A 12,102-nucleotide genomic window follows, 5' to 3' on the forward strand; every position below is an offset into this window, starting at 1 on the left:
ACCGATTAATTATTGGATTTCTGTCAAATTAACCTTTCATCTTTTCCACTTTTCTGCATGCATTGTTTTATTTGGTGAAGATAAACTGTAGCTGACTGTGTCCATCAGTCTCCATTGTCTACTTTTTCTTTTCTTATCCCTCCGTCCGTTCATTTCGGAACCACTTAAGCGCGCGATAATTAATCCTAGCATGTACTGACTAAGAGTTTAGGTACAGTAGAGCCTAAACCCATCTCCCTCCCCCTCCCTTACACCTCTAACCTGAGTGATTAGCGCTGCCATCAGGCCCGGGATCAGGGCGGGTGAAAAGGCGTTTCTCATTGCAGGCACATTTTTAATCGTGCCAAGCCACCTGTGGGAGACTTTGCTAGCGGCCCACCTCCTCCCCTAGTGGTGTCCTCCAACCCCAACTCCCCTGTGTCAGCTTCTCATCCTCCTCTTCCTCCTCTGCACATCTCACACACTTCAGCAGGGGACACTCGATCACACCGCCGCATCGACATAAGGTGTCGCATGCTAATTAAGAACTTGCCACCTTTCACGTTGCGTCTGCTAATTGTTCTCGGTTTCTCGTTAAACCGTTTGCTGCCTCGACATATTTATCTCTCACTGCATTTAGATTTGAATTGTAAGAACTGCACCTCCTTTTCGCACACTTGCATAATGTTTCTATATGAAGTGTCCTGTGTGTATATCTGTTGTAGGAGTAGCTTGGTCCATCACAGTGTGTTCCAACTTTCTAACTCTGTTTTCTACTGGTGATATTTACAGTTGGGTCCATTTTTATTCCTTTTCATTTTTACCCCCTGTGCAATGCCTTGTTAAAATGATGCTGTAACGAAACAATTTCCCAATTTGGGATCAATGAATGAGATGATCTTAGATTAAATTAGATGTATTTAATTTATCGGGTTGTTTTTACCCCTCAGCAGCATCCAGCAGAGTTAAAAATAGAAAGAAATAAACAAAATGTTCATCTGTCTTTAGAGTATCTGAAGAATGCACAAATGTAAAATATACAGAATAACTGAAAATACAAGAAGAAGAAAAACTCAGACTGTGATTGTTGTTTTATTGCTCGATTTTAATCTCACTTTTACTTTATGTATTTGTTGTCTTTGTATTATTACATCTGTAAAGTGACTTCTGTAAAAGCACTTACAGTAGGAGTAGTAGTTTTCCAAAACAACACACAGTTTTATTACAGTTAAGGAATATCAAATATAGTTTAATTCGATATCTATATGAGCCCAATGGTTCGGAGCACTGTAAATATTCTCCATCTTCTATAAGCAGCATACATGTCCTAACCCCTCGTCTCTCTGCAGGTGGGAGGTGAATGTGCTGCAGGCCATGCGTTTCTGGTGAGGTCTCATCGTCCGCCAACATGAGGCTCATGCCCGGGTCGCCTCCCCCCCTCCTGCCGGCCCTCCTGGCTCTCGCCCTGGCCTCCTTCCTACCTCAGCTGTCCTCGGGAGCCACGCCGTTCCCCCAGGACCTAGAGCCCATCGGCGTCGTGGGCAGAGAGTGTGAGTTCAAAATCTGTTCAAAAGTGTTGCTATGGAGATCCTGGTCTGCAGGAGTAAATGCAGCAGTACGTCGAGGGTCACTAAGGCATCATATCATCACTCGGGAGCGAGGCTTATAGCGGCGTGATGTGTTTGGAGGGCATGTTCGCAGCGGGAGGTTGATTCAGCAGCTGCTTTATTTATTTCTTATCCCTTCCTTGTGGTTTGGACATTTAAAATCTACAAGATCAAACAATTTCCACTCAAAGCTGGGGGACAGTTTGTAAGGCCTCTTTAGAGAAGAACACATGATGTGTTTATGTCGCTCCAAAGCAAAATAATATACCAAATAAGAAGCCTTGTTGTGATATATCACTCTACTTTAGTTACACTTTCACTAAAAGAAACAGCAAAACATATTAACAATAATGTGTACCAAAGAAAACAAACATCCCAAACCACTTAAGTTTGATACATTGATATTTATTTGGGATGCTTTTGCTCCTTCATCTTAATCGTTTCTGCTCAGTACTACTCTAATGTGTTTTCACAGAGGGGAAAGGCTTGGATCTGCTCAGTCTGTTTGTAATGAGGGTCTATTCTTAACCTCGGGATACAAGGAGTCTTTGGGTGTTTTGCTTGAAAAATGACAGATTAATTATCAACATAGTTGCTGATTAATGACGCAGTTCCAATGACAGTCTGAATGCATCTTAAAGGGGCCTTATTCTATTCTTCCTGTAGTGTGATATTTATATTTGTGTGCATGTAAATGGTCTGCAAACCCCGAAGTATCCCAAACACCTCCATTAGACTCCTTTGTTTTCTTCCGTATGATAATGACATCATTATTAACTCTTGCGCTTCTATTGACTAGCGCTTCAACACATTGTACGTGATAGGCTAAGGGGCGGGACATCTCCTAAAAGGTTGACCAATCACAACAGAGCAGACTGGGCTCTGGTTTCAGACAGAGGGTGAAAAGAGGTGCTGCAGCACGGGCAGTTTGTTTGTAATGAGGGTCAATCCAGAAATGGTTCCTTGTTTGCAAGATTTTAACATATTATTCCTTCTTTTAGTTTAATTATTAAGACAAAATACTCATCCATTCTTCTCTGGACCAAAGCTAACAAACTAAGTGACTAAATTATGAGATTAAGATGTTCATTAAATATTTATTTAGGACGCTTCTGCTCCTTTATCTTGGTTTATTGTTTGTGTTCAGCTCAGCTACAGAGTGTGTGTTTCCCAGTTGGGTTTTGGGTTGGTTTGAAAACAGACAATCTGACTCTCTCAATGAGTTACCTCTCAGCCCACGGCTTTATGTTTGCACCTGCTGTTTGGTTTCTAATAAATGAGTGGGAACATAACCCAGACCAGAATCAAAAGGCAACATTGGATCATTTTGTACTCGGTACTGAGCTACATGGCCAACCTACATGTACACAGTCCCTGATATATACCACATTAAGGTAAATGTCCCTTTTGAAAATAATGTTTTTTGCTCATTTCAAGCAATTATTCTGTTGTTGGACAAAATAATGTATCCAAACAACGACACCACAATCGTCAATGAGTCCATAAAGGCTCATGTTGCATCATCCCTCGGCCCTGCTAGCTGCAGAGAGTCCAGCAGCAGCCGCAGAGATAAGAGTTTGACTGAAGAGCTTCTTGGACATCTGTGACACTCTGAAGACACCGCTTCATCGGACCCGCCCGGCACCCAATCACTGGGGAGGTCCGCAGCAGAGGTCCCGGCTGCTAAATGTAATGGCCCATAATTGATTTAAGAGGTGGCCGAGACCATGGCCCACACACTGTAATTGATCTATCTGGAAGAGAGTAACGCAACCATTAGCAGGAATAGCTGCGCTAATAGTGCTATATGTGGAGCTCCATCCCAGGTGTAATGAGAGCAATTTATCACCTCTGGTTCCAGCAGGTGACAGCGGGGCACAAGGTCCCACACATCTCTGTGAGACGACCATTATGGATGCTGGTACTTCATGAGAACGAAGTCTATAATATCACACCAGAGTCTCTACTTCTTTCTGGAAGTGGACGGACGCCTCGCCTCGGCAGCTTTTCTTTCCTGTGACTTACTGCATGCTGAGACTGAGGCAAGAAAAATAGATCGTAAAGGAGCTGCTGACAAAAGAAGCTGCTGCCATATTGGATCTTATATTAAAGTCTGCCTCCAGGCACGTTTTGAAGTAAGAATACTCCGATATTATTCATGCTAAAGGTTTCACTTATCTCTGAAAAAGGAACTGAAATCACATCAACTCGTTCTCCCTCTTTGAGGTATTTTACTCCGTGATTGGCTTGCGATCCTGGAGCTCCGTATCGAAGAGTTTTTGGACTATTTCCTCCTTTAGAAGAAAGATCTTAGGGAGTCTGCAACACATGATTGAATCAAGAGTCTGCAACAAAATTGGTGACTAGCTGACAAATCTAAAGTTAGTTTCAGTTTGCATCTTTTATTTGTGAGTGTTTGCTAGCTCATAACTGGCAGTGCAGTTGTGGTTCTCGTGGTAGATAGGGGAAAGAAGCCCCCGTTTTCATCCAACAACTGCACACTCCACCATGTTTGCAGCAGTCCAAACCTTCAGTCTGCTAGTGCTAACAAATATAGTTGAAAAATGCACAGTTATTTCTTCCTTGGAGACACAAGGCAGTATTCCCAAGGTCAGACAAAGTTTGAGGGACGTACACATTTTCTAGTATTCACTTTATTCCCCAGAATGAAATTCCCAGCCGGATGCAGGGGCTTCATAAACCAAATTCTGACGATAAATGTCAAACTGTGCTGTGAAGGGCAAAGTTATAAAGTAAATTATAGTCGCGACTAAGGACAGAATCAGACAATTTCCCTTACCTTGAGCTTTTGATTTACACTATATTTCAACACTAAAACTTTCACTAACACCAACACTCGAATGAATCTGGGAGACATTAAACACTTGATGGCTCATCTCATCTACTCCGTGATAATTGGAAATAACTAATCGCTTTTGAATGGTGAATTCATCCCATTGTTTTTTGGACTCATGCCACGATAGATCTATGAAAAGGGGGTACGGTTTGCTAGTTACAGAGTGTATTTCATTTAACCTATCATGTTAATTGGTATATAGATGTACACACATTCAGGGGATACGATGCAATTTGGTCCAGTTAGAGTAATACAGCTTTATCATAATACTGTTTACAAAGTAAAGGAAGTATTTTAAGGTGAAATCAAACTATGGCAAGATACTTTGTCTGTTCTTTACACAAAATATGTATTTGCACAAATTCCTGGATGATATTTTATCAATGGCTGCAACTATTGATATTCGTTATGGCTTAATCTTATTAAAAATTGCCCTCCACAGTTTCCTTATCCTCAAAACGACCCCTCCCAAATGCTGTTCAAAAGACATTCATTTAACTCTTTTTTTTGCATGAAAAATGATTATGAAATAGTTGCTGATTTAATGAAGCAGTGACGGTCTGGATGCATCTTAAAGGGGCCCTGTTCTGCTTTAGGGGTTTCTCTTTCCTGTAGTGTGTATTTAGAGCATATAAATGGTCTGCGAAGGCTAAAAAGTATCCCAAATGCCTCCCTTGTTTTCTTCTGTGAGATAATGACATCACTATGTATCGTTAGCACATTTAGGCTAAGGGGGCGGGACATCTGTAAATGGTTGACCAAACCACAGCAGAGCCAATCAGAGCAGACTGGGCTCTGGTTTCAAACAGAGGTTGAAAAGATGAGAACAATAAAGCACTTTTTGAAGATTAAAGCTTGGAGACATGTCCCAGGAGAGGCAAAAATACAAATATGAACCTGAAAAGGAGCAGAATATGTCCCCCTTTAAGGACCTACGCTTCAGGTTTGATTCAGCCTCTGGCCAGCGTCGGACATGTTTTCCCAGAGGCAGTAACGTTAGGTAACCCTTGGCACCATCACCATCCCTTGCTCCTGCATTTTGCCCCAAGCAGTGCTCCAGCTGACCCCCAATCCCTTAAAGGATGTGAAAGTGCTGAAGTGTAATTAGAAAAATCCTCATTTGCCAGGGGGGAGGATCGGGGTGCTGCCACTGGGAGTCTCTTCAGCCGACAGGCAGCAGGGTCCAGAGCTCAGTCAGACATTAGGCGTTTAAATCTTTAAGCAGTCGATGCGAGAGCAGGGAAAACACGGCTCCCTGTAGAGAGACTCATTTCCAATTGTGGTGTATTTCTAGCAGGGTTTGCTAATTCAGCAGCCACCCGGGTCAGACGGGTGGCTGAAGGGCATTTAATACTGTGCAGATCCACAGCTCAGTGGAAGCTGGAAGGGAAAAGGAAAAGGAAACAGCAGGAGAAGTCCGATGTGAAAGACAGCCTTGTGTCAGTATGGGCTAATTTAATTTCTGCCTGGAGCATCCTTTTTTATTTTTTTATCAGTCATTTGCAAGTCATGTCTATCTACTGTCTGGCTGTCATTATTTAACTGCTGGACTCCAATTTCCCATTGTCTTAATCCCTCCAGTCAATCCATCTGCTGGAATATAAAAAGGCAAGATTAAATTAAAATGCACAACAGGATGGAGGACAAATGAAAATCAAGCCGTGCTACGTGAGTTAGCATCACTGTAGCTCTCTCTTAACTCACCCTGATGTGTGAATGCTCCTGATTTGTATAAACTTGACTTTCTTTATTTGTAGAAGTCTTTCAGTTTGTTCAGGTGAAAAGATTTCAATTGCATTCATGACAACACTAAGGTGAACTGAAATCACCTCAGAGCTATATTTAAATATGATTTCATCAGACAAACATCCAGAGGATTCAGGTTCCTTGTCCTCTCTTGGCACAGCCCCCAGACATGTCCGTTAAGAAATGCTTTTCTGGAGTCTTTTATTTAAATCAGACTGACTTCTGTGACACGACCAGCTAATTTGCAACTTTGGATGCTATTTTCTCCTCTGCTCACCCACGTTAGCATACAGTGCAGGCTCGGGATTTTTGGCACAGTATCCCAAATTGAAACCTCGGTTTAGTGTTAGTCAAACTGTAAAGGTTACATTTTTGCCTCAGCGCTTGATTTCTTGCTGAAACAAACTAACAGAGCTTTTGTGAAAGCAGCTTCTAAAAAAAATACATAATAACATGATTTTAGAACCCAGACTTTTGTCACTTTTTTCCAGTTTTGAAAGTTAATGTTTAACCTCAAAGGGAGACCCTGTAACAAGTCAAACGTTTGCTGAGGAGCTTGGTACTTAAACATTTTCTCTCCATGTCTTCCCCCCACGCAGCCTCCTACCTCTTCCCCAGCTTCCAGGGACTCATGTCGGACAATGACACCGTCCGCCTGGGCCTGGACTTCCAGAGGATGCTGAGGATCAACCGCATGCTCTACATCGCTGCACGGTCAGTCAGTCCTCAGCTCTAACATGTTTATCCTTACCGAAGATCTGATGCAGCTTAATGTTGTTTACTGAGGGTGGAGATCTGACTGTATGCTGGAGGAAGAAGTCCAGGAGCTGGCCACTACTTCAGCCCACATAACAATTTAGATTGAACTCATAATGGTTTTCTTTTGCATGAATGGGTACAAACTGTATACTGACTTCCCATCTTTGTATTTGTCAAGCATATTGTATTGTAAGATTTAACAAGTAGGGCATGAGGACATACACAAAAGAAAAACAATGTGTGCTTTACACCTTCTTAGTATCTGACAAAAACAGTGTGGATGGAAATAAGAGAAAGAAAATGCAAAGACTAATCAAGGAAACGCTGAAAGGACAGCCGATTATAAACTAGCTTTGATAAAAAAGTTACGCTCTCATCTTTTTCTGACCAGGAACTGTGTAGGCTACAGTGACCCTGAAAAATCCACTTTTTATGGGTTATAGATGTTGGATTTAGTTGTTTTGCACCTTAATTCAACAGTTGAAGTCCTTTAAGCTTGAAGTCACTTCAGGTCTCATTTCCAGTGAGAGCCAGGCAACAGGCAAACACGCTCTTGAAAGGCATGAGGGAGAAAAATGGGAAAAATGTGCAACGTCACAAGCAGAGAGGTAAAACAGGAGACATAATGTCAACAGTAGATAACGTAAGGAAGCACATTCACACAATTCCAGAGATATTTATGAATAAAAACCCTGTAAATGCTGGATTTGATAGGTTATCCCAGGCGGACCTGCACACAGCCTCTTCCTGCAGTTGTTGCAACAAGTCTTTCTAGTGCATCTCTCATCTTAATTGCACACCGCCCACCTCTTTATCAAGATGTCATAGGTTAATTATCTAACAACGACCAGGTTGCTCCTCCTCCATCTATACTCCAATGTGCAAAATAAATTCTGCTTCAGTCGTTTGGCTCCCTCTCAAACTGCAGGGCTCTCACTGCCAAGAACCCCATCTAAAAAATGTTTGGAGGTCCTTAATGTACTTAAATGGACTTAATATTTTCCACAGCTGCACACACAGCGTGCACGCCTCGCTTCACTAAGTGATTCATGCGGGCTGGGTCGATAGTTGGGAAACTTTGAGTGTTATGTGGAAAGTTTGCGTGACGTTGAAAAGCCGGTAAACTTTAGCGTGGTAATCCACCTCCCACCCCCGTGCTGCTGGACAGCTTCGATCAGTCCTTTTTTTTGAAGCATTGTTTTGGTGAAACGGAGCCGGCTTAAGACTGACGAAAAGCATGTGGAGACGGGGCCCCAATAACGGTGTCTTTACTCCGTCTCTTGCAGGGACCATGTGTTTGCCATCAGCCTTGCATCTTCATCTGAGCAGATAATCCCACAGCAGGTAGGAACGCCCGTACACACTCCTGACTAACTGTTGCTGCCATCGTGATTTGTGTTTGATTACATATCGCTGTAATAACCTCTGTCTTGTCTTTCCGTCATCTGTGCATCTTTCGTCCTGGTTTGACTGTTTAGCATATAGCATAGTTAGCATAGAGTATAAATGATCACTCTAATAAGGGTAACACATGCACTCCTTTGTGCACTAGTCAATACTCATTTAAATAAAGAGTATGGTATCATATTTAAAGGTTAATTATGGTCAATATACCTCATTTACACAAATATCCTCTTATTTTAAGGCTATAAAAAGGCAAAACTGTGATGTTGACTATGGTTAAGATCAGTAAAATGTATATTGATCGATTATCACAGACTGGTACGTGTTAAAGTTTAGCTAGGTTTCCCTTTACCGTTAGAAATTGATCAAATTTGACGCTAAGACAACTTCTTTCTGTTGATTTCTTTAATCTTAAAAACACAGGACAACAACCAGGAAGAGATCTTACTCTAACTACAACATGAAGGATATGTTTGATACCTTGTCGTCCTTCGAAATCAACACCACTCTACTCTAAATGAGTAACCAAGAAAGATAAACAATGGATTTGTTTTTTTGTAAATAATCTTTAAATAGTTTTTAAGATTATGTGGTCCTTTAGTTGATATTCAGACGATATGAAAACATATTTCCCATAACTGAGTGTGGGGTGTTGCTCTCCAAAAGTGATATGATGTAAAACAGAAAGACCTTAACCAGTTCAAAGTCAGATCTTTGATATAAGCCGGTGATCTTGAGTCTTGCTTTCCTGAACCTCTGTGTGTTTTTTCACGGGAAATCTCTTGTAGTGTTTGTATCTCATTATTTCCCCTTTCCACCCTCGTCTGCCTTTCTGTTCAAGTATTAAGCAATCTCTCTTCAGACGTATATCCAATACAAGTGCAGCGGGGCTCTCGTGGCTTCTGAAGTGCCACGCTCCTTCCTATCTGAATCTCATTTGTCAAACATGATTGCACTTAAATAAAAGCCCTCGGAGGCCGCGAACTGTTGTTTCCTCTTAGTTTGATGAGTGCCAAACACGGATAAGACCACCCCTCCATGTCAGGGGGAGATCTGAAGTATTGATCCGGGTGTAATCTGTGGCACGGAGGAATGGCAGCACTGTGGCAGTTCATCTTTTCCCCGTTACGTTATGTCAGAGTTTGGAGATTGAATGTTTGTAGATGTTGTATTTTTTTGTCGTTTATTCAAGCCTCTGCCGCCTCCAGCGCGAGGGCAGGAACAGAGTGGAAAATCATTGAAGACTGTACCGATATAATGCTTTTCACTCCCCTAAATGACTTGCATCTCTAGAATAGGTGTGTCTTCTTCTTCATCTAAAATCCATTCCTTCACTTGGGCTTATTTTAAACCAGCTCTTCATCTTTCACATTCTCCCCCCCGGGCTTCATTGGCCATAAGTAATTATTAGTAAACCAAATCGAGCGTAGACAAGGCAGGGTCCATTTCCATAATGCTGACTCCGGCTGAATCGCGTCAAACCTTCACAAAGTCACGCCGGAGATGATCCACGCATCCTGCAGGGCTCAGCGCTGGCTCTCAAATCGGAGACAAAAGGGAGTTTCATACTGCTCAGAAAAGATGACTACTCTTCAGTATTTCGATCAGAGTAAAAGTACTGGGACAGAAGCACAAGAGAAGCAGTGATATATGATAGGTATTTTAAATATGGCAGGTAAAAAAGGCCCAGCATAAACAGAATGAACGATATTAGGTATAAAACACGATGGAGACAAGTTTAAACTTTCTGACTGAGCTTTTTGAACCTCTTGAAGACCCGAACCAACAATCAATAGATCCTGTTAACTCATTTAAGTTGTACTTCAGATTGAGTCGATCCCACGTAAAACTCATTCTTGTGTATCACTCCACCGCTGAAAGTAGTCCCCTAGCTAAGGCTCTGTTTTCCACTGGTTGAATAATGTTTACTGAAAACTACAGAGCACAGCTGTTTCAGGAAATGAATGATCATTTGTGAGAAATCAAACTTTATATCCAAGACCTTTTTTCCCAAACGCATAAATCTGCAGAAAAGAGCAAGAAGGCTTTCGGCCAAGTGTGACACAATTAAAGGGAAGTCAGAAATCTTCAGGGGAATGAGGAATGCATTGTTTGGTTTTGGCCATTTCAATGGATTTGTGATTAAATAAACATCCAGTAGAAATCAAGAAAGGACACATGTGAGATGTCCTTTCTCCATCAGGTGTTCCTGCGTCTGTTAGATTGCATTCTCCTTCACTAAGTATTTTCTGATTGGACCGCTGGATGGAAAGCTTTCTAATAAAATGGAAAAGCAGCTCTGAGAACAACAGAACAAGCTGCCTGTGGGACAAATTGTTTTTCAGGGACTTTTTGGTCCAAGAGGAGTGACCCCCCCCCCCACTGGGCTCCAATAAGGCATCAACATGTATTTTAGCACAGGGCGGCTTAGTGCAAGGCCGGGGCTCAGAACACCTTGAGACAAAGTTAAGACCTGAGCAGCCAAAAGGGAACGAAATAATCAAAAGTCTCTCCAGTTTGTTTGTGCCTTTAAGGATTTAGACACCTCTTTCGTGCATGACATGTATTTAATTATGTTTTCAAATAAAGACATGTTAAAGTGTTCTTTCTTTGTTCTAAACCCTATTTAAAGGCACTCACAAAGGGGGTTTAATCAGAATCAGCTACAAGTTTATTCCAAAAAAGTCATAGAATTTGCTTTGGGATTATTCGTGCAAAGTGAAACACAATAATAGGAATTAACTCGTAAATATAGCACTATTAGAACAACAATTTTGATGAACTATCATACCATTCTAGAGGAGGAAGCATTCAACTGAAATGTTAAGTGTGCTTTTATTAAATAATGTGCAGAAATCATCTAACGACCCCGAAAAAAGTGGGGACCATGTGAAGAAAAGCTTTTATTTACAGCATAATTAACATTAAAATGAGTGGAAGTGGCCTCAAGCTAAGACCAGTCGTGCTGCTCAGCTACAAGCCATCCCATAATACCCTGGTGTTGACACGTCACAGAGTGAGACACAGAGCTCCTGTCTGCTCGCCTACTGTCAGAAGTGTTGACTGAAGAATATCTTAGACCTGAAGCCGTGGTGTAAACAGCTGCCAGCGTCCTCTGCCTTATTTATGAGTTCTGAGAAAGTTCTGGTCATAATAATCGCCGAGAACTGAAGGGAGGACGATAAAACCGTCAAGATGGAAAAGCTGTTTTAACTGGTTGATGGATCTTTGTTCCCTTTGGACGACCATCGCGCAGACAGGAAATGTGTGTGTAAACAGACCCTGGGGTGCGGGGCGTTCAGCCAGAAGGTTAATTGGGGCTAATTGACTTCTCCTCATATAGACAGTGAGGCGATGCAAACATTGGGGGGGGGGGTGTGTGTGTGTGTGTGTGTGTGTGTGTGTGTGGTTTCCAAGGGATTTTCATCACTGAGGACGCACACTGATTGGCTGCCCACTGACGACGCCTTTTAGATATTTTCTCACTTTGTTTGTTTTTCTTCTCCGCGACAGTTTATTGAAGTTAATGAGATTTTCATCACAGCTGTCTCGTAATAGCACTTGAACGATTGGGAGCAACAAAAGCTGCGCTGGTGAGAAACAGCTTGTCTTTGGAGCTGACAGTTGGCTGTCTGTTCATTTTTCAGAAACTCACTTGGAAGACGAAGGATGTGGAGAAGTGCACCGTGAGAGGGAAGAACAGCGTGAGTATTATCTTTCTACTTGTTTTTCTCTCTCTATTGCTTCCTG

The 12,102-nt window shown here is 42.0% G+C and overlaps 1 protein-coding gene across 6 annotated transcripts in view; it reads left to right on the plus strand.

Annotated features, from left to right (window-relative positions):
• Window positions 1-12,102, plus strand: part of sema6cb (semaphorin 6Cb) — a 149,994-nt gene that overhangs the window by 80,739 nt on the left and 57,153 nt on the right. For all 6 annotated transcript variants that reach the window (XM_063879382.1, XM_063879383.1, XM_063879381.1 and 3 more), the window contains 4 exons: window positions 1,329-1,529; window positions 6,789-6,903; window positions 8,235-8,292; window positions 12,000-12,056. In XM_063879382.1, the coding sequence (XP_063735452.1) occupies window positions 1,340-1,529; window positions 6,789-6,903; window positions 8,235-8,292; window positions 12,000-12,056 (420 nt within the window). In that variant the 5' untranslated portion in view covers window positions 1,329-1,339. The remainder of the gene's footprint in view (window positions 1-1,328; window positions 1,530-6,788; window positions 6,904-8,234; window positions 8,293-11,999; window positions 12,057-12,102) is intronic.

This window comes from Eleginops maclovinus, chromosome 3, assembly GCF_036324505.1.
Source record: "Eleginops maclovinus isolate JMC-PN-2008 ecotype Puerto Natales chromosome 3, JC_Emac_rtc_rv5, whole genome shotgun sequence".
In the NCBI taxonomy this organism is placed as follows: domain Eukaryota; kingdom Metazoa; phylum Chordata; class Actinopteri; order Perciformes; family Eleginopidae; genus Eleginops; species Eleginops maclovinus.